This window comes from Zingiber officinale, chromosome 3A (assembly GCF_018446385.1).
Source record: "Zingiber officinale cultivar Zhangliang chromosome 3A, Zo_v1.1, whole genome shotgun sequence".
Lineage (NCBI taxonomy): Eukaryota > Viridiplantae > Streptophyta > Magnoliopsida > Zingiberales > Zingiberaceae > Zingiber > Zingiber officinale.
Window position 1 is genome coordinate 41912616 of NC_055990.1, and position 23624 is coordinate 41936239.

At 38.0% G+C, this 23624-nt stretch overlaps 2 protein-coding genes across 6 annotated transcripts; one reads left to right on the plus strand and one right to left on the minus strand.

Annotated features, from left to right (window-relative positions):
* Window positions 1-1828: 1828 nt before the first annotated feature.
* On the plus strand, window positions 1829-4669 carry LOC122051810 (endoglucanase 7-like). Its single transcript, XM_042613108.1, has 6 exons — window positions 1829-2296; window positions 2380-2592; window positions 2686-2886; window positions 2989-3243; window positions 3624-4073; window positions 4155-4669. Exons 1-6 carry the CDS (start codon window positions 2096-2098, stop codon window positions 4428-4430), a joined length of 1596 nt encoding a protein of 531 aa, XP_042469042.1. The 5' UTR covers window positions 1829-2095; the 3' UTR covers window positions 4431-4669.
* A 596-nt stretch (window positions 4670-5265) lies between these two features.
* Window positions 5266-23610, minus strand: LOC122051811. 5 transcript variants are annotated; one of them, XM_042613110.1, is made up of 11 exons: window positions 23339-23610; window positions 22989-23051; window positions 21562-21703; window positions 21184-21480; window positions 20941-21094; window positions 19902-20867; window positions 19553-19791; window positions 19410-19483; window positions 7643-7751; window positions 6034-6062; window positions 5266-5954 (listed from the first exon to the last, which is right to left on the minus strand). In XM_042613110.1, the coding sequence occupies exons 2-11, from the start codon at window positions 23039-23041 to the stop codon at window positions 5888-5890; spliced, it is 2130 nt and encodes a 709-aa protein (XP_042469044.1). In that variant the 5' UTR covers window positions 23042-23051; window positions 23339-23610; the 3' UTR covers window positions 5266-5887. The 5 variants fall into 5 exon arrangements, 3 of the variants coding, with proteins under 3 accessions (XP_042469044.1, XP_042469046.1, XP_042469045.1); XM_042613112.1 differs by having other exon boundaries at window positions 22989-23063; XM_042613111.1 differs by having other exon boundaries at window positions 22989-23066.
* Between the last annotated feature and the right edge of the window lie 14 nt (window positions 23611-23624).

Genomic DNA, 23624 nt, shown 5'->3' on the forward strand with positions numbered 1-23624 from the left:
CGATAACTAATATATTGATCAAATATCGAAACCTTAACACAAGTCAATTAGAGCTTGGTCAATCTTGACCCGGAGTCAATTTCACCAACTCTAGCTTGCTAATTCACTATCACACTTCTTAATTAAACTTTGATGTGTGTATATGTTTAATTGGTTGGTTCGAAAGATTAAGAAACACTAACTATTGATTGTTGAGACGTATGTGACTTAGAGAAGGGGTGAATATTTTTTTTTTATCGACTTTGAAAATGCCATGAAAATTTTTGACACAAGTGAATAATACACCATAGTACAATACACAATAGATTTTACTTGATTCACAACCTCTCAAGACTGTTGATTCACAACCTCTCAAGACTGCTACATCAAGGTCTAACCTAGCGTTCTACCACTACTGATTTATTCTCATTCTTAGATACCTTCCATAGTAGGGGTGAAACGAATCGAACTGGTTTGTGAGCTTTTTGAGTATATTTACAAAATATTTGATTTGTATTTAAAATTATCGAATTCAAGCAAAACTTGAATATGTTCGATAATTTTTTCAAGTAGAATTCGAACCCTTAATATTTTGTTTAATTGTTCATGAGACACTCGCAAGTCAAACTCGAATAAAATTCTAATTATTTTTACATAATTTTAATTTAAATATATTCAAATTAAGTTCAAATAATTCTTACTTAATTCGAATTTAAGTTATTTCAAATTATAGTTCGAATATCTTTGAATCAAGATTTGAACAATTCAAATCGAACTCATTTTATTTCGAACCGAGCTAAAATCTCGAGCTAAAATTATTTATACTTTTAAGATTTAAATCGAGCTTTGAATATTATATATATTTTTTTGAGCTTAAACTCAAATATCAATATATCACTAAGATATTTCATACCTATTAAGAATTAACTTTGAGACCTAGTGGACTAACCATCCTCCCCAATTGTAATATGTTTAATTGTAATTAGCTAGCAGCATTAATCTAATTCAAAAGGATGATATGAAAAGACCTATTGCGGGATGTCTACTCTACCGTCGAGAAGTCGGATCTGGGCCCTGCTACTATTCAACCAAACCTTGAAAATTATAAATCATTGAATACTAAATACTTTGCAAATTTGCTAACTCTTATTCAGATATTGAATTAAAAATGTTTATGGTAGGTAAATAATTCACGAATAACGTATTTTATGGTTAGGTGAAGAATACATATAATTTAAGCATCCTCGAACATGACCAGTGAGCAGAATGACTGACACAGTATATCTGGACAGCAACTAATCTGCTTAATAAAGGATTAAGCTCAACCTTTCCGAGCATAATATATCTATCATCCAGTGACCACTGGCCCTTAATCTATATGCTCGGAGACTGTTGACTTTATCGACGACTTATATTGCTCATAAATTAAGAACTCTGGCTGTCCACCACGCGGTTTGACGACGTAGAAGCATTAATCCGAGATGACTCACTTCACTGAATAATTTGTGAGAAGAGATTTGCTTTCCAAGGCGGTAAAAAATCAACGATTTTCAGCCTATATATCGATAGACCGCGTTAATTAGATTGGCCGAATCTGGTGACGGTGCGCCGACAAGTTTGTTGTAAAAAAAGTCATCGGACCTGAAGGTCTCGTTTCCACACGGCGGCAAGCAGATTTTCGACCGATGACGCCGCCGCCGCCTGATCCTGCGAATCCACGTCTCCCGTTTAGCTAGATAGATGATGGTGTCGGGTTTGCTCCGCTGACCGAATGCATCGATCACGGTGACGCCATCATCTCACCAACTCCTCGGCTCTTCTTCCTCCATTATATTTCTAGAGCAGGGCCTGCTCTGAAGCTGCCGATCGAGTGCGTCAATGTCCGGGAGATATACGTCGTAATACTCGGTTTGGGTAGGACCCTGGCTGTGATGTAGCAGCTAGCTAAACATTGACCTTCTCGATATATATATATATTTCCTTGACTAATTAGCTCGCCGATTCCCCTGCCCTGCATATAAAACTATAATTTCCACAAATTGGAAAGAAGAAGAGGGAGAAGATCGAGAAGGAGGAGGAGGAGGTTGGGTAGTTTCATGCATTCTCGTCCCTGATCATGGGGAACGAGAGATTTGTGACCGTCGTTTTGGTTGTTTTCTTGGCTGTTGCTGCTGCAGCTTCGAAGGATTTGGATTACAAGGATGCTCTGTCCAAGTCTCTGCTTTACTTCGAGGCGCAGCGATCCGGCAGGCTGCCCTACACACAGCGCGTCGCCTGGCGGGGTCACTCCGGCCTCACCGACGGGCTGCAACAAGGAGTGCGTGCGTTTTCGGAGGAGTTTGTAGAGCTATAGCGGCCATTTTGATTTGATGTTATGATCATTTAATTAATTTGATGCAGGTGGACTTGGTCGGGGGATACTACGACGCCGGCGACCACGTCAAGTTCGGCCTGCCGATGGCCTTCACCATCACAATGCTGTCGTGGAGCGTGATTGAGTACGGGGAGGAGATCGCCGCCGCCGGAGAGTACCGGCACGCGCTGGAGGCCATCAAGTGGGGCACCGATTACTTCATCAAGGCTCACACCCACCCCTTCGTCCTCTGGGCCGAGGCACGTCCTCTTGTTCACGCGATCTTCCGATCGATCTGATGGAGGATTCGACCAGTGATCGGATTAATTAATTGTTATTATGTACATGTTCAGGTCGGCGACGGCGACACCGATCACTACTGCTGGCAGCGGCCGGAGGACATGACGACGTCGCGGCAAGCGTACAAGATCGACAAAGAGAATCCCGGGTCGGACATCGCCGGCGAGACGGCGGCTGCCATGGCGGCCGCCTTCATCGTGTTCCGCAAGTCCAACCCCAAGTACGCCCGCCTCCTCCTGCATCACGCTCGACAGGTGATGATTAATTTGAATCAATCAATCTCTGTTTTTTTTGTGTGTGTTTAATGATTATTTCAGGAATCGATCAAAATCTAAAATCTTGGATTGTTCGCGCAGCTGTTCGAGTTCGGGGACAAGTACCGGGGCAAGTACGACAGCAGCATCCGTGAGGCGAAGAGCTACTACCCGTCGTGGAGCGGGTACGAGGACGAGCTGCTGTGGGCGGCGCTGTGGCTGCACAGGGCGACAGGGCGGAAGGAGTACATGGAGTACGTGGTGGAGAACGGCGGCGCGTTCGGCGGCACGGGGTGGGCGGTGACGGAGTTCAGCTGGGACGTCAAGTTCGCCGGCGTTCAAATCATGGCGTCCAAGGTCCTTCCATTTTTCATTAGTAATTTAAAGTGTAATTATAAATTACTAATTTTAGGAAATTTTTTACTTTCTCTCTTAAACTTTAATTGCTTTCTAAAAGACTAAAACTGCTCCTATCACTTTAATTTAGAATTTGACGGAAACAAATGAGTTTTTGACAGCCCAACTCTCTACCACATGTGCCACATGAATCGTCACCTCTACACGTCGACATAACATTAAAAATATCTTCCATTTACAGTATTTAATTTGCACTAATGATCACGGCCAATTTTCGTTTTCCTTTCATATATCGTGAAGAAATTTAATTTTTAAAATTAATAAATAAATAAATAAAATAAATTGTGTGTGTGTGTGTGTGTGTGTGTTTAATTCGGCAGCTACTGCAAGACGAGAGAAATCTAACGAAGGCCCAAGTAACTGAGCTGGAGCAGTACCGAGCGAAGGCGGAGCACTACGTGTGCGCTTGCCTCCACAAGAACGCTGGCGACGACGACGGCAGCGTCAACGTGCACCGCTCCCCCGGCGGCATGCTCTACGTCCGCCAGTGGAACAACATGCAGTACGTCACCGGCGCCGCCTTCCTCCTTGCCGTCTACGCCGCCCAGCTGGAGGCGGCGGGCGGGCGGCTCCGCTGCGCGGGCGGCGACGCGGGGGCGGAGGAACTGATGGGCCTGGCGAAGTCGCAGGCCGACTATATTTTAGGCGCGAATCCTATGCGGACCAGCTACTTGGTGGGCTTCGGGCCCAAGTATCCAGGGCGGGTCCACCACCGTGGGGCCTCCATCGTGACGTACAAGAGGAGCAAAGGCTTCATCGGGTGTATGCAGGTAATTCTATTTATTAAATTCTATTTTAAAAAAATATTTTTTATTTATTAATTTTAAATTTTATTTATGTTACGAATGCAGGGATACTACGATTGGTATGGAAGGCGGGGAACAAACCCAAATGTGGTAGTTGGTGCGATAGTTGGGGGACCGGATGGCCGAGACCAATTCAGGGACGACCGCGGAAACTACATGCAGACGGAGGCTTGCACATATAATACCGCACCGATGGTGGGCTTGTTTGCCAAGTTGCACCACTCGACGACGACGTCGTTGTCAGCTCGATCGTCCAAGGAAACGCCGACGATACGGCAAGTGGTGTCGAGAAGAGCTATTTATAGGGAGAGGGCTGATTAGAGAGGGGTGGGTGGATGGGTTTTGATTGATTTGCATTCTTTGGAGGAGGGTTAATTCCTTCCACGGGCAATTCAACAAGCAGCTTGTGGAATGGAGTCGGGTCATACGATAAATGATTGTTCTTTGTAACGAGATGTATAAGTTTGTCGACTGTGAGTAGCGTACACTTGGAAGAAAGGGGGCAAACGTGGTACATATACACAATAAAAATTAAGCACGTCCTCCCATTTCTCTTGTTACATTTTCATAAAAGGAGACTCTCCCATCCTTAAATATAGGTCTATTACTATTTCAAAGGATACGTAAACCCCAGACTATAGATTAGAATTCAGATTCCAAGGATACATAGAGAGAGAGTTTTATTCCATTGGTCACTCATTTATAGACACCTCATTGGCATTAGTGTTATTTTTTTTAAAATAAAAAATAAATCACTTCCTTTAACCTAAACATTAAATCATAACCCCTAAAAAAATTTAACACTAAATGCCCATATATATATATAAGTCAAAGAAATAAATTTATGGGAGACTTGAGAGAAGAAAAATCACAATTTTAATCAAAACTATACCACTTTATAGTAACTCTGACCATACCTAACCTATTCTAAGATGGTATAACTTTAAATAAATTGTTTCAAGATGATGTACCTTCAATTATATAACTTTAAATAAATTGTTTCAAGATGATGTACCTTCAATTAAAGATGCTCCATGGTGAAGTACTATAAAAGTATCAAATTATATTGAAGCCCCGTTTTAATATTTTTTTTAAAAAAATAATATGAATAGTTAGGGGTATTCTTTTGATTTTCTACCATGACTCTTAAAGCCAATGATTGAACATTCCACAATTCATATAATAGAAAACTTCCTATTCACTCGGACAATTTTTTTTTCCAGTCAAAATATTACAGATTTGAAAGAAATAATCATGAAAGTTTGAAAGTCGGTCACCAAATTAATAAAGTCCACACATTTTAGAGAACAGGGCTGGCATTAAAATCTCTTGACATTCTAGCATAAACTGACAATATTGTTGATACCAATTCAAAGGTATTGCAACCACACCACTTAGTTTACATTACCAGCCCAGAGGTGTCAATAAGTGTGGTCTGCACACCGGCCAAATCTTTGATGTGGAAGGATTGCCTGTTTTTTTCAATCTTGTTACGCTGGTGCCCAAGAACAAGCTTTGATGAAGTATATGTGCATACTATACTATTTCTAAGGATGAGCTGACCAGGAGTCCTAATAATTTCTTCACTATATGACCATACTAGACAAGACGTTTCTAACGCAGAGCCTACAGTTAGATTTCCCACCCAGTTAGTAAATCTACAACTTCCCTCCATCCCCAAAAGAAGAGAAAAAAGGGATCAGTATCCAACTTCTCTGAGACCCAAAATAAAAGAATAAAGAAAGAAGGAACGTGCACTTCCTGTACTATCCAATGTGCTATGTTTCAGAAGTTAGTCGCCTCGTGTGCCTTCTTCGTAGCCTCTCCGGTGTTTGCAAGCCAGATCTGACATTAAAATATGACACTGTTAATCAATTTGTTTAATATTATTGGCATGTGCTAAAGAAGCACTTAGTTTACTCACTTAGGCTTTGATCTATCACTTTCTCGTAGCTGCAAAGATCAATCAAGCAACATATTAGGGAGGAAAAATCCTTTGCATTTTGCTTAAGGAACACAGAGTAAAACATGCAATGCAAAATGCCATCATTATATGCCTAAGCAGTTTCTGGTTCAGTAAGTAGCAGTTCAGTTATCTAACTAGATTAAATTAAGATCACCACCACACTGCATAGAAATCATATTATTAAAATGAACAACTTTTTAACTCCTAAAGGCAGGATTGGAAGGACATCAAAAAAATTTTTAACATCAACCAAATTTGACTGATAAAACAATCAGTTATATAGTGAAACTAAAAATGAGAAGCTATCCTTAAGTTGCAAGAGCAGATTTCCATAGTGCATGTTGAACCTAAAATCTAATGCTTTTACCTGTGGAGCACACAAATTGCACCCCAGTGTCCAATGTCATGATTAGTTGGATCAAGGTCACTATAGCTAACTAAAATGAAAACCCTAAAGGAGTGTCGACCAACGCAAAAATTGTATCTGCTAAACTTAGCAAGAGCAAAGAAAATTTCAAAGGAGAACTATAATTTACCATGTGTTATAAAAGAGTGGACATTAGAGTTCATGGGTCTTATTTACTAGCACCACTTTATCAGATGCTCTGTTTTCTTAAGCGAAAGGAAGGCCAAAGCCTGCAATACATTGAAGTCTAAGGAACATACAGTTGTACAGATGCAACATCAATTTAATTAGCAGTTTCAGAGGAGCCAATCAAGACAGACATTGAAAGACTTCATGGAGGAACATGTGAAATTGAGAGAACTATCTCTTTCGTCAGGTTCTAAAAATCCAAGCTATCCAAGGTAGATTTGGGTTCTTGATGTATCTATGCAATTTTTGGTAAGAGCCATAGAAGATAACAGTTAGGCAATTGAGTTTGCAACGGGAGTGGGCAGGAATAGCAATTTCTGTTAACTGAATTTAGCAAAGAGAAGTTCGAACAGTCTAGTCAATGCAGACATAACCAGTCACATTTCTTATGCTTTTTTTAGTTGTATACTGCTCAAAATATTTGGAGCAATGTTAGCTTATTTATTTGCAGTATAAGTTGATCGTTTTAAGATTGAGTAAAATACCATTAATAGAATAATTCAAGCTTATATATTTTATAGGTTGAAGCTTTCTACTAATACACAACCAAAATATAATTTGCAAAATTGTATCTAAGCTATCATCGGCATACAGGTTCCCCTTGGAATAGAAAGCAACATCATTTTGGTGAGGGTATAATTCACTCTTCAAGGAAACGAGAAAAGTAACTGTTATAAAGTTAGCAGCCATAATAAGATGATGTATTTGGCAGCTAGGCAAAACATATTTAGGAATCTTCATAAGCTACTATCATTTAATTGTTGATATCAATAGACATCACATAGGGCACCAAAGCGGATCACATGTCCACTATTTAGTATTTCAAATTAAATAGACCAATAGCGCACCAATATCCTGGTATTTTAATATTTGCAATAACATGGAATACTCGTAATAAGTTAATCAGGCTAAAAAATCTCAAGAATTATAAGTTTATAACAATTAATAAGAAAGATATTTCAATAAGCTTACATGGCTTTGATTTATGTCTTTCTTCCTCCCACGATCAGACCTGGAAAGTCTCCAAGAGAGGGTGGCATGAGAAAACCGATGAAGAAGCACTAGGATGTGATTGTAGATGCTATGACAGCGAGAAAAAAATATTAATAATATTATAATCTATAAGAGCAAAACAATAACATTGAACGTGTTATATGAAAACAGTCCGAACAAAAATTAAAAGGTAGGCAGAAGTACAACCATGACTTACCAAAATAAGCATACAGATTCATAGGTAACACCAGCAACAACTCACTTTTCTTATATTCTCTTTCCCAAATATACAAATCTCCATATTTGTAGCATGAGAAAAAAAATATTGGCCGCCAAGTTACCAGGGCTGCATGAATCATGTGTCATGTCGAATATGCAAATATAAGAGCTAGCTAGTTAACTAATATTTACTATAGTGCATTATAATTAACATCATCAAGTTGTGTTTGTCCCAATCATTTAGCATTAGCAACATGAATTTTATTTCTCCATTAAGCATTATATGGGGCAATATCAATAGTAATATCCAAATTAATCAACTTATTTTTATTACATTAATTAATATTTTCTTTGGTTACCCCTTTACACAAAATACTTGGAAACTTATAGATTAAACTCTTTTAACTCTATAATCTAATGACCTTTAAATATATCCGTATAATATAATTTGAACTTTTTCTCTCATATATCATTTATTGGAGCTGTGTCTAATTGTTCTCGAATATTAGTATTTTTATCTTGACCTTTTTAGTAACTCCACATATCTATCTTAGCATTTTTATGTCTACCACATTGACTTTTTGTGCGCACCATTTTTCAACAACCCAACACTCAGACCAAAAGGTGTGATGGGTCACACCATAGTATTATGCAAAATTTTCTTTTAGCTTAGGAGGGGCATAGTGAAGGGGAGCCTTGGTGCAACAGTAAAGTTGTTGCTTTGTAACCAAAAGGTCACGGGTTCGAATCCTGGAAACAACCTCTTGCAAAAATCAGGGTAAGGCTGCGTACAATGGATCCTTCCCTAGGACCCCGCATAGCGGGAGCTTCGTGCACTGGGCTGCCCTTTTTAGGAGGGACATAGTAATTACACAACAATTTAGAAGCTTCTTTCCATTTCGACCATCCATTCAGACCATTCTTTGTGCAAATTGTGTTTTCATCAATACTCTGTGGTACCTAAAACTTCCTAAAAAAGGATCAATATTCCTTTTGATACTGGTGCATTACAATAGAATAAAAAAATATCTTATGCAAAGAAATATAGAACTTGAAATTTAGATATTTTGTTATTATATCATGTTGAAGGGGACTCTTGGCGCAATACTAAAGTTGCTGCAATTTGACCTTATGGTCACGGGTTTGACTTGCGGAAATAACCTTTGTAATACAGGGTAGGGTAAGACTATATACAATAGACCCAATGTGGTTCGACTCTTCCCCAGAACTTTGCATTGGCGAGAGCACGGATGGATGCATGTAAGGGCTGTCCTGGGCTATAGCCCAGACCTTACCTAGACTATATAAGTTTTGTCGCATCCTTGTAGGAAAAGAGGGCTAAGAAAAAGGGAGGCAACCCTTAACTAGACTATTGATTTTTCATAATTAATTAGTCATGATTTTCATAATCACTTTGGCTATGATTTTATTGCAAACTAACCATCATGGACAGATCCATGTAAGTCTTACCCTCTTTTTCATAATCCCTTTAATTATGATTTTTTTTATTATGTATATAAGTTTTGTTAACTATTTGATTTTTTTAACAAAATAAATAAATAAATTGAACATTGAATATGAAGTGAAGGTGCTGAATTAAAATCGAATTAGGGTCGAACAAAATCCGTCTGGTAGGTGAGGAGATAAGGAGTTTGTTGGCTCAAATCGAGGTAGATTTGAATTTGATTTGGCCAAGTTATGGCCGAATCAAGTTTAATTGGGTTAAACAGGTTCAATCGATTTAAAATGAATTAGGAAAATTTTAAGAAAACATATTATCTCCTCTCTTTATGCAGTCTTCTTCTTCTTTTTCCTTCTCCCTGTTGTTTTTTCTTCCCAACCATAGCTTACTTGTTTTTCTCTTCTCCTTCTCCAACAACGGCTCTCAATTCTTCTAACTCTTCTTAAGAGCAGCAAACCTCCTATGACCAAGAGCAACCTTAATCCTTCTTCCTCTCCAACAAGAGCAGCTCTTGTTTTGTCTTTTCTTATCGTTGGAGCTAGCCGAGACTGTCAAAGAAGAGGGCAAGATTTTCATTCTCTTTTTCTTTTATCCTTGTAGTTGTTTTTTTGTTTATTGTTCTTTTCCTTTGGCCAGTTCAAGCAATAGCAGTAGTTCATGTTGTTCTCTTTGGTTTACTTTGTTTCTCGTTTTCGCCAAATGGCAATAGTGGGAGAACAAGTCACCATAGAAGTTTTCCAACCCATAACAAGAAGCCCCAACTTTTATTTTGTCCAGCCTTTCCGTCCTTCACCCTAAATGCTTTCTTTCTTTTCAGTAAATCCAGCAACCTAATAATAGTAAAAATGTTCTTTTGTTATATATATAAATAATTTATTATATTTTTTTTATAATAATAATATTTACTACATTAACTTAAAGTCTCCCCTAACTCTAATTCCTTGATTCATTCTTGGACAGGAGCTTTGTGCATTAGGCTGTCCTTTTTTGTTATTATATTACGCTAAATTACACCAAGCAATTAATCACCATTCCTAATCCATGGTATGGGAAGTTGAGCCATACAAATAAGAAAAAACATACAAATATTTCTGAGCAATGTAAATCCAGTTTGCTACAAAATAATAAATGAAAAAAAGCTTTTCCAAGAAGGATCCTACAGCAATACCCAAGAACTCAAAGCTCATATCCAATAACTAACGAGACATGGGATATGCGATACTGGATACACTGCAAGAGTTAAGTTCACAACCTTCTTTTGAATTGCTCGGTTAACTTAATTCAAGCTTGACTGAATATGTTAGCAAGCAAAACATGACCTTTGAATTGCGCTCAATCCAAAGACCCGAGAATTAACAAACAAAGATAGCTTATGAACAACCTCATGTTTTGTTCATGAACAAAACTCATGAAAGCTTGCTGATGTCAACAGATATGATTACAACTTGTCAACTGACTTAATTTGATGAAAAGTCTGGAAATTTAGCTCTTAAATAGTTCTAGGATTGTGAATAGACTCATTTCCTGATTGAAATAAGTTTGAGAGCTGGATGAGATATAATAAACTTATATAATAGAATTTAGCAGTGGTTTTTAGTACACTAAATATTTATTAAGTGTAAGTCCAATTTGTGCTTGAAATTGTCATGTTGTAAAAGTAACCAGGCCTCAGTGGAGTTTAAACATGAATTCTGTAGATAAACAAAATTGGAGATTTAGGATAAAATTGATATACTCTCGATGAGCTCGATTAAACTAAACAGTCAAGCTTAAAATGATGCTTGGCTTCATGTGTTCATACAGATGGAAAGCAAATAGACCACAATGCTTTAATGGTGGATCATGATGGTGGGCTTTCATCCCAACCCTTATGCTCCATCATGAAGGCCCTTATAACAATTAGTTGGCACCTTCACTTAAGTCTTGTTCCTATTCTCTGAATTCTTTGAGGACAAAATTTAATTAACTCAAAGGCATTAATTATATAAGAATACAAGATATCTTATTAAATTTGTGGCCGGACTCAAAACTAGAAAGTTATTTCTTACAGTCCTCATTCATCATTGCTGCAAAGAATTACGGCTTAAATGAGGCATTTCAGGAGACAATGCTAGTTTCAATTCATTCATAAGCTAACAACCCAAAAATTTGTTTGCCATCTACAGACATCCTTAGCAGCCGTAAAAAAACTGTCGTTATGATTCATTTCATACCAAGGATATAAATTTCGTTCCGTGTTGGGCGGAACGGGCGAAACTTATCGTTCCGCCCGCACACCGAAATCGGCACCAGAGTTCAGGAGGTTTTGAAGCTCACGACCAAGCCTCAAAAGGCGTCGCATGAGCCCTGCGGCCATGGAGGAGGCATCGCGAGAGCCTCGCAACTGCGGCGATCTTGTCGGGAAAGCCCCTCGGTCGTGGCAGGCTGGTCGCGTGAGCACACCGGTGGTGGCATACTTGTCGCGTGATCCCCGCGGTGGCGGAGTCATCGCGCGAGCCCTGCAGTAGGGTGACGCGAAGGCGGCGACGATGCGAAGGCGACATGTGGCAGTATCGTGAGAAATAGGAAAAGTTAGGTTTTATAAAATGTTTTAATTAAAATCATTATATATATATATATATATATATATCTATAATTTCTAATTAATTATTATAATTATATATTATATAAATTAATAATTAAGTAAATAAACGGTTAATTAATTAATAAAATTATAATGCATATTTTTATTAAAAATATATAAAAAAAAAAAGTAGCGCGGTTAACGCCAGATAGACAGGATAGCGATTATTCTATGGGCTGATGAGAAAAGGAAAATTGAGGAGAAGACAAGAAGAGGAACCCTCAAGAAGGAAACTTTTATTAAAACTCGAGGGTTGATCCCTCAACATCTAAAGATAACTCTTATATAGACCACAACCTAAGAATCAAATAAGGAAAGAAATTACAATTAACAGATCTTAATTCTAATTTTATAAACAAAGGAAATAAATTTTTACTCGAAAAAGAAAATAATTAACTTAACAATCTTAACTCATGTCAAGACGCGGATAAAGAAAAATCCTCTCTGAAAAATACCAGAAATATGAAAATTACCCAAAATACCAAAAAAAACAAAAATTACCAAAAATAACAAAAAGGCCATGAAAAGGGTTTAAATGGCGGAATTTGGGGTTAAAAATTTGGCGGTTACGATTTCACCAATAACAAACGTAGGTTTTCAAATTCTGCATGCGTGATGACAAACAAAGCCTAATTCTGAGTCTCGAGTCAAAAGTTATGTTCGTTTGAAGTTTGAAAGCTCATATTAGGCTTCAACACGAGTTGGGCCTGAATCAGTCTCCCCGGCTTGAAAAGAACTCGCCCTCGAACTCAGATTAACTTTATTAGCAACCGTCGAATAAGGAGTTAGGTGTTTCACATTGAAGACATCAAAAGTCTTCAGATGACTAAGAAGGCGCAACCTGTAGGCATTGTCTTTAATCTTCTGCAATATCTCATATGGTCCGATTTTTTGATCCTTTAGCTTATTATATTCTCCAATAGAGAAATGATCACGAGTCAATACATCCCTGACAAAATCTCCAATCTCAAAAAGTACCTGTCAACAATAACGATAGACCCGAGCCTTATACTTAGTATTGCTTTCCATAATTGCCAGTTTCACTTGCTCATGAATACCTTGAAGATGCTCTGTCATCTCATCTGCTTTAGGAGTAATTTGCCCTACACGTGGCACAAGGGCTAAGTCTGAACTCCTAATGGATTCTGGCCATAGACAATCTCAAAAGGACTTAATCACGTGGTCCTATTTTTTGATCTGTTATAGGCAAACTCTGCTTGAGGTAACGTCAAGTCCTACTGCTTTGGCTTTAGTTCCTATAAGGCATGTCAGAAGATTTCCTAGACTCCGATTCGCCACCTCGGTTTGTCCATCTATCTGAGGGTAGTAAGTACTGCTAAAGTTTAACTGTGTTCCCAATTCTCCCCATAAGCTCTTCAGAAGTGACTGATGAATTTGATATCTCGATCTGAAGTCATGAACCGAGAAACGTCATGTAAACGCACAATCTCCTTGAAGTAAATATCGACAATTCGAGCAGCATCTATAGTCTTCCTGCAAGCTACAAAATGCATCATCTTTGAGAATATGTCAACGACAATAAGAACTGAGTCTGAGGTTCGTTGGGTGCAGGGCAATCCCAATACTAAATCTATGCTGCCATCGAGCCAAGGAGCTTCAGGAACGGATAGGGGAGTGTTGAAGCCTATATTGGTTAGAACCCCCTTAGACCGTTGGCATAGAGAACATCGATCAACAAAGTGAACCACATCACTGGTCAACTTAGGCCAATAGAAATTGGCAGAGATGAGGGCCAACATCTTATCACGTTCAAAGTGTCCCTCATTATGAAGCTCGCTCATAATTTGCTGCTTTAGAGAGCAATCTAAAATGCACAACTCCAACCCACAAACAGATACCTATTATGCAAAATAAAATCATGTCGGTAACCATCATGTCCCTCCTGGAATATCCTTTTGAATGATGGGTCAGCTGCTTACATATCTAGAAAAATCTCAAAACCCGCAACACTAATGCTCATGGTGGTGAGTAATGAAGAATACCCACTCAGGGCATCTACGACATAGTTCAAATTTTCAACTTGGTGCCTTAGTGTAAAGATGAACTCTTGCAAGTAAGTCACACACTTGACATGTCGCTTGCTCAGCTTGTGTTGACCATTGATATACTTTAATGCTTCATAATCAGTGAACAAGATGAATTTCTTCTGTACTAGGTAGTGTTGCCAATGCTTCAAGGGCTACACAATAACATAGAACTCCAAGTTGTAGATAGAATAATTTTTTTTGGACACAGAGAGCTTCTCGCTAAAGAAAGCAACTGGTCGCCCAAATTGACTAAGAAGACCTCGATACCTATGTCGGATGCATCACAGTTGACTTCGAATAATCTGTCAAAATCAAGAAGGGCCAGAACTGGTGCTTTGGTCATCCTTTGTTTGACCAGTTGAAAGCTAGCCTATGCTTCTTCAGACCACTTGAAATCCCTTCCCTTGAAACACTCGGTGATAGGAGCAATCAGAGTGCTAAAATTTCTAATGAGCCGGTGGTAGAAAGAAGCTAAGCCATAGAAGCTTCTAACATCGTGCAAGGTCCTCGGTTGAGGCCACTCCAGGACTGCATCTATCTTTATTTAATTTGCATGTACACCATCAGTAGACACAATAAAGCCGAGGAAAGTTACCAATGTAGTAAAGAAAGATCACTTCTTGTTTACAAATAAACACTCCATTTTTAGCTTTTCGACGACAACACGGAGATGATCGAAGTGTGATGCCCAAGTCGGACTGTAGACTAGGATGTCGTACCACCATAAACTTTCCCATAAAGGACCGCAAGATTTAATGCATAAAGCTCATGAAGGTAGCATGTCTTGAATGTCGTCTTCCATTCATCACAAGGTCTTATTTTGATCTGGTGGTATCCGCTTTTAAGGTCAATTTTTGAAAGACCTTAGAAACGGATAGCTGATCCAATATGTTATCCAAGCGGGGAATTGGAAACTTATACTTCACTGTAATCTTGTTGATGGCTTTGTTATCGACACACATACGCCACAAGTCATCCTTCTTCAGTACTAGTAGGGTACTGGGAGCATGGGGCAGTCCAAAAGGCATGATCATACACTCATATAACCCATGCTTTGTCTTGAATGTCGTCTTCCATTCATCACAAGGTCTTATTTTGATCTGGTGGTATCCGCTTTTAAGGTCAATTTTTGAAAGACCTTAGAAACGGATAGCTGATCCAATATGTTATCCAAGCGGGGAATTGGAAACTTATACTTCACTGTAATCTTGTTGATGGCTTTGTTATCGACACACATACGCCACAAGTCATCCTTCTTCAGTACTAGTAGGCGCTCATGCTTTCTCGGATGTGTCCCTTTTCCAACAACTCTAGATGCTGCAATTCTTCTGCTTCCTTAGGGCTAAGGCGATAACCTGGCCGATCAGGCAAACTCGACCCTGAAACATGGTCAATCTGATGTTGGATATCTCACATAGGTGGTAGCCCAGAAGGAAGATCCTCCGACATCAACTCATCAAAATCCGCTAGCATGCTGTTCTTCGACTGGTAACTCAGCGTCCATGGTCGGAGCAATGCTTTAGCATGGTATCAAAGCATATACAACTCCTTTCTCCACTTCATCTAAAAACTTGGATATAGAAAGCATATTAGTATTTTTAACTATCGGAGTTGGAGTAATTTCTTCCTGTCGCGGCGTCAACACAATTTATCTTCCTTTGACGTTAAAGGTATAGGTATTCTTCCGCCCATCATGAACACTGCGATCATACTGCCAAGGTCGTCCCAACAAAACATGTCATGCATCCATGATCACCACATCACACCAAGAACTATCAAAATATTTGTCAATTGAAAAGGAAACAAGGCATCGTCAGTCTACTGTTACCTCGCTCTCTTTATTCAGCCAAGATAACTTGTAGGGTTCAAGGATGACGACCCGTCTTCAGTTGTAATTTCTGAATAGCCTCTGCGGATATTACATTCTCACAACTGCCGCTGTCGATAATCATCTTGCAGACTTTATCCGCGATGGTGCAGGTAGTATGAAAAATATTGGTTCTCAACCAATTATCCCCCGAATCGCCCTTGGGAGTCAGCAGACTCTTACGAACGACCAAGTCTCATAGCGATCACCATAAATTACTTCGTCGGATGCTTCGTACATCAGATCACCAATTACTGTTGTATTTTCTATCACTTCTTCCTTGATCAACAAGTTTTTACCCTTCAGATAAGTAGAAGAGGGCTTCCTGCATTGGTGCACCATATGTCCTTGTTCACAACATTGATCACATCTAACAGGGGCCTTAGAGTAAACCTGTGGTGACCGCTGCAGTGGTCGCTGCCATGGCTGCTGCTGTGAAGGACGAGAATTTTGAGGGCGAGCTGGCCGATTGTTCTGGTCGTCCTCCCCGCTGGCTTCCTATTTTATTGCTTTTCGACTGCCAGTGCACGCTGAAAGGCCTCTGACATTGTCGAGAGTGAATGAAGACTAAGGGCATCTTGCAAGGCCAAGCGTAGACCCCCTAAGTAACGTGCCACCTCTGCTCCTCCGTCTCGAATAGGTCATTTCGGGCCACCAATTGGAAAAATCCTTCTATGTATTCGTCGACCGATCTTGCGCCCTATCTTAATGAGTGAAGTCGCTGGAACAGAGTTTGAGTGTAGGCGAAGGGAAGGAAGTGTTCCTTCATGTTTTCCTTCATATCTTCTCAGACAATTATTTGAGATTTACCTTGTTTGATCCGAGAGCACCGCATCTATTCCCACCATGCTTATGCTCACCCTTTTAGTCTGATGGCAATTAACTTCACTTTCATCTGATCTGAAACTCCCTTATAGTTGAAGATCCGCTCTACTTCGTTGATCCAGTCAATGAAGTCCTCTACTCGCAATAACCCAGAAAATTCGGGCAGATCCCAAAATTCGAAGTCTCCGGGCTCCTTTCGTCCACGACGTTCCTGAGGTGAGTCTCGCCGATGATATGGGTTCTCGAAGGAAGACTCATATTCACGATATGAAATCTCATGATCTTCGAGATCTCGTGTCGTCATACGCTAGGTTAAATCTGCAACTTGCCTCTGTAAATTTTCAATTGTCATTATGTCCTGGACACTACAACCACAGTGCTCAACTTCCTTCGTCGAAGCTTGTCTGTTGTTACGACCGCGACTACAACCACGACAACCCGCCATTGGATCTATTGATGACCTTCTCGAGCTCTGATATTAACTGACGCCAAACAGGATAGCGATTATTCTGCGGGCTGATAAGAAGAGGAAAATTGAGCAGAAGACAAGAAGAGGAACCTCCAAGAAGAAAACTTTTATTAAAACCCGAGGGTTGATCCCTCAATATCTAAACATGACTCTTATATAAACCACAACCTAAGACTCAAATAAAAAAAGAAATTACAATTAACAGATCTTAATTCCAATCTTATAAAGAAAGGAAATAGATTTTTACCCGAAAAGAAAAATAATAACTTAACAATCTTAACTCAAATCAAGACGCAGATCAAGACAAATCCTCTCTAAAAAATACAGGAAATATAAAAATTATCCTAAATACCCAAAAATAAAAATTACCAAAAATAACAAAAAGGCCCTGAAAAGGGTTTAAACGGCAGAATTTGGGGCTAAAAATTTGACAATTACGGTTTCACCGGTAACAAACGTAGGTTTTCGAATTCTGCAAGCGTGATGACAAACAGAACCTGATTTCGAGTCTCAAGTCAAAAGTTATGTTCGTTTGAAGTTTAAAGGCTCATATTGGGCTTCAACACGGGTTGGGCCTACATCATCGGTGCACGGATCTCCCGCCATGCGGGGTTCTGGGGAAAGATCCATTATACGCAGCCTTACCCTACCATTGGTTCCGGGGAAGGATCCATTATACACAGCCTTACCCTACTTTTTGCAAGAGGTTTCTAGGATTCGAACCCATGACCTTTTGGTCACAAAGCAACAACTTTACCGTTGTGTCAAGGCTCCCCTTCATTTTTATTAAAAATATAAAAAAAATAGCTAATTTATATAATATATAGATAATTTAAAATAATTTTTAAAATAAACTTTAAATTATTTTTATAAATTAAAAAATAGATTACAATTTTATCAAAATATTTAAAATAATTTTAAAATTTATAAAAATATTTAAAATAATTTTAAAATTTTATAAATAATTCTAAAAAAAATTATTGTTAATTTTTTAATAAATATATAATTTTTTAAAATAAATTTGATTTTAGAATTCAATATAAGCTATATATATATATATATACTTTAGAATATTTATGAACTATAATTATATAATTATATATTATATAAATTAATAAATAAATAATTTATATAATTATTAAATATAAATTATGATCTTTATATTAATTTATATAATTATTATAGATAATAATTTTTTTATCTTATAAGTAAGATTTGGAACCATGAATATTTATGAACTATAACTATATAATTATATATTATATAAATTAATAAATAAATAATTTATATAATTATTAAATATAAATTATGATCTTTATGTTAATTTATATAGTTATTATAGATAATAATTTTTTTTATCTTATAAGTAAAAATTTGGAACCATGAATATTAACATATTCAACTCTCTACATTTTAGATTACTTTAGATTACCTATTCTTTATTTTAGAAGTTTTCAGAAATGTATACTATCAAGTTATATAAAATTAATACAACAACGACCAATATATATATATATATCGAAACTCTATCGACATGGCACGGCACGATACAATACCGAAACCGTATCATTCCGATCTAGGACCGAAATCTCGGCACGGGTCGAGATTTTAAACATTGTTTCATGCTACTATAAAGATCTTGTTATTTGTTAACTCTTCCATGCTCAAAAACATTTGACAAGCTAATGAGAGAATTTTAATAGGCTATCAATCTTGATTTGATGATCCATCAGAAAGGTGGAGATTTGGCTACATCAGGCCCTGACAAAAATCTGCCAACAATCTCATGAAAATGGATCTAAACCGTATTTGTTATGTTCAAAGATGTCCAGCAAATTCAAAAAATTGGACAAGTTGAATCAATTAGAGTTAAAAAAGGTGTAGAGGGATAAATGAAAACCAAATAAAATTTAAAAAAAAAACCTGTGGACTACTCGCCATTCATAAGGTTCAATGGAGGCATAAGATCCATGTAAAACCCAAATTCTGACTCAGGGTTTATTATTCTAAACAACTTGAAATAAGAGAATCATTTAATTGGAGTGATAATATAAAGATAACGCATAGAAACTACATTTAAGGAGTTTATTACTAGACAGATTTAAACAATTTGGAGCAATGGTGCTGAATGACAAGAAAAAGAACCATATAGCTGAACTATTTGAGTTCTTTTCTTAACCAGCAAGCATTCTGATTTATCAGATAAAGAAAAATAGTGTAATAGATAGCATACCTTAACCTATGCCTATTGCAAGCTGTGAAAAAAGCAACAAAACCATAAAAAATGCTTCGAATTGCACGGAATACCTGGAGAAAAAACAAGAACAAAAACTTAAAAATCAAAAGGATGTTCACTTGTCTATCATTGAACATTACCTTGGAAAATAAGTCATTCCAAAGTGATCGCCAAATTGAGACTTCATAGGCCACTGCTGTTGCTTCAGATGGAGATGCAAGCTGAAACAAAGCCCCAATAGCTGACCAGGTTCCTTGTAGTAGGTAGTAGACATTGGCCAAAAGCATCCCAAGGAAACTAGTTAATGTAACAATCAAGCGAACAGAAGCACTGACAATCTCCAAAAGAAGCCAGACAACGGGGTATATTACATGTGCCACTGTAATTAGAAAAGGATATGTAGAAGCAAAAAAGTGAGACATCAAAGATGAAGCTGAGAGCACCAACAGGCAAGTATAGACAAAGAGCTACAACTAGTTGATATCCCACCTACAGTCCATAAAGTTGAAAAGGCAAACCAGAAAGGCCAAACGATAATTTCCAATATACTTGAAATCACGTTGCATGAAGATGATAGCACATTCCAAATAATCCAATTGAGGTTCCCTAAAGTATCAAAGCATGCATTCCACATGGGAAATATCAGTTCAAAAAGTTCCATGATAGGGCCGGCAATTGGCTTTGTCAATACTGAAAACAATGGCTTTGTAGCACGTGCAACCATTAGGAACCACATGAAAGCTTTCTCAAAGTTATGAAGAAAAAGCATAGTTCCCAGGTATCTGATCCTTGAAATCATTTCCCATGATTCTATCCAGTTAAAGAAGGGCCCAAATAATCTTGCAGCAGTTGCCTTCAATATAGGAACATTCTTATAAAGGTCATAGAATCCTATGAGGACAGTGATTATAGACATTAATACGTAAAAAGTCCTGGCTAAAGGACACATCCATGGACGATATATTTGACAAAAAACGGGGTAGGATTGAAGAAAAATGACCCAAGAAGGAAGTCCATACTCCAATAATGTAAGTAGTCTCAGATCAGACATAATTATTTCCTTGAGCTTAAATGAGAGATCGTGATCATCAAATCTGAATAAGATGAATACATCCTTGTACGTGTTAGCCTCAGAAACCAAACACCTATCATCACTTTCACTACCACTTAAAGTTGACGATAATGTTGATGGAGATCTCACATTTTCGCTATATGCTTCCTCAGAAAGTTCATCCGCATCACTGTACATGCTTGGTTTTATTATCTTTCTTCGCTTATAAGGCCCAGAAGCAGGTGGCGTGAAAGGTGAATCTAAATCTTCCACTCTTCCAGGAGAATACGAACAATTGGAATACATATAAAATTGTTTTTCCTGGTGAGACTCAACAACAGTGGACAGCTCTTCAGCAGCCTCACTAGAAGACGAAATATCTTCCTGGGCATCATAAAACACATCTGCAAAAGATGATAATGTGATATACAGTGAAAGGAATTTCTCAGCTGCACAAAAAAGCTTAAGATACTTTACCTGTGCAGGAAATTCCTTCTAGATAATCTTTCAGGAGAGAACACTCAATGCTGGTACCAGTATACCAAAAGTAGATGCAGCTAGTAGCCTGTTCAATACTATCAAATTCCCATCTTTTCATCAATTTAACTTCCAAAGCTAATGATGTGTCAGTCTACATAGACAGTCAAACAAATGAGGAAATTTAAATTAGAACAGAGAAGTAATGATTAGCATTTAAGGGCATATCACAAAAGATGATACCTGCAGTTCATTGATGTAGTTGATACTTCGCACATGCTTCCATTCTACTTCAAAAACAATGCATCCATTTAATGGGCAATGCAAATCATTACTCAAAAGGAAGGAGTCTTTCAATTTCTTGACATGGTGCAAATTTTTCTTATAATTGCGAGCAGCATCAATCAAGGATAACCAATTCCGTAATCTGTTTCTTTTGAAGGAAACAGACCTAGAGCTTTTGGTAAATTCTAGAATCTTCCCAAAATCTCCTCCTGTAACTCTAGTGGATCTTGTGTTTGCAAAAGGAGATAGCCTAGACTGAACAGTGTAAAATGTAACTAGAAAATACAAATTTCATTCTCATCCTTTTAGTATGAATTTGAACCTTTTCACCTTTACCTTGGTAACCATTAACTGCCACAAGTGAGTAGCTCGTGAATCTTGGTGGATCAACCATGGACGATTATCGACTAGGATATATAATTTCTTGTTTTTTATAGCGAAAAAAAGAGTCAAATGAGACAGATAGGACTGAAGATCCCTGCAAAGGAAACCCAAACATGGAGTTTGTTTAATAAGACAGCTTCGATAACAGTAAAAGTTAGCTGTACATTATCCAGAAATATGTGGCAAATCTGCCATAATCATAGCTTCAAGAGTAAATGGAAAATCAATAGACAGAAAGCTAAAAGTTCATTAGTACAGCACATCATTAAAAGTACACTAGTTAGCATTGCCTGATTTTCTTGCACTGATAATTTTCATAACATTTCTTAGATAGCAAAAAACTATAGGCTTCTTGTCATAGATCCTGAGCCATCAAGCATCTCAAAATGAAAGAGTCTAGAGATGCATCTTTCTTGAGAAATATATCTCCTCTCAAATTTAGACTTTACTCTTAGCCTTGATCTTCTCTCTAATTCTGATGAAGCCTGCTCTTTCTTCCCTTTGATCACCCTGAACCTTTAATTACTTTGGATCCTAGGAGTAAAAGAATCGGAATTTGGAAATGACTTTATCTCTTACATGATAATAGATATATATCCACTAGCTTGAGGGAAGTTTTGGAGGATCAACAGAAAAACCTTTGGAGGATCAGAAAAAGACCCATAATTAAGGGGATTGTATTTGATGTTGTTTTTAAACGTTATTAGTTAGTGTAGAAGTTAGTCGTCATTCTTCCATAATTAAGAGATTTGCCTCTAATTTAAGATACCCTCCATTTCTTATTTTCCTGTCTTAAAACAACCATCTAATATTTATACCTCTCAAAATGGTGAAATGTTATCACTGATTATTTTTCAAGATTTTTCCTTGTTACAAGAATTACCAAACTTCCTCTTTTAAAGCAAAAGAGAATCACCCAAACTGTGGCACTAGAGAAAGATTTACCAAAGGATCCGATCAACTAAAATCTAATATTACAGCCAGTTGCGTAGCACAATAAACCTAAAACATGCCTCATATTTATAGCAATGTCATTCACATTATATCTTCTACAGTTCTACTAGACGTCAGAATAAAGCTTCCAAGATTAACTCAATTTCAAAAAGAAACTGCTTATCCCACATGAACGGATTATTGATTTCTTTTCTCACAATTGTATAGAAGAACTTAAATCTCACAGTGCAGAGAAATTAAGTGTTAGGTTTGACATATGGTTCCAAAATATGATCATCGAATCAAGCGAATTAAATGATTGCAAGATTCAAGTGAACTGGGGAAGAGATCGCTACAAAACCCACTCTCGGTCACACTGAAACGAGAACGTCAGGATAGAACAAGAGAATGAACGAAAATAGCAAACAGAACTGGTTCTAACTTACCCGATCTGCAAGCTCGTGAGAGGGAAAAATCTTCGATCCTCCCATTGCCCCATCGCAGTTCTTCTGCAAGCAGATCTTCTTCATTTCAAAGATTAATCCAGAATCAAGATTTATCGATCCAAAACAAAAAAATCAAAAAAAAAATAAATGCAACAGCCTCCAATCGACTCAAAAGATCTCCATTGCTCGTCGTCTGCGGTTCCACCAAGCCACATTACAACCCTTAAACTTCCCGTTATAGAAGGTATTGAGGGATGCAAGAGACAAACAAGTATGGGGATCGAGACATAAAAAAGGAAGATGGGAGAAACGGATCGAGAGGGAGGATTTGCCTAGGTCGGGCGAATCACCTGGCCTCGTCGCTTTCCTTGAAAGAAGCGTGCGATCCAGATGACTCTCGACCTCGCCACGTGCACTTATTTGATTTAGGATTTACATCGTAGTCGCTCCGCTTTGGATCTGCTCCTCCACCGACGACTGACGCCGTGATGCCCGGCCGAACTTAGACGAAGCACAAGCAAGAGGAGGAGGTAATCGACAAGAGGAGGAGGTAATCGGGATCGTAAACGGCGCGGCTGTGAGCAGATACAACAGCATAATAAAACAAAGGACAAAAAGGAGAAAGAACAAGACAAC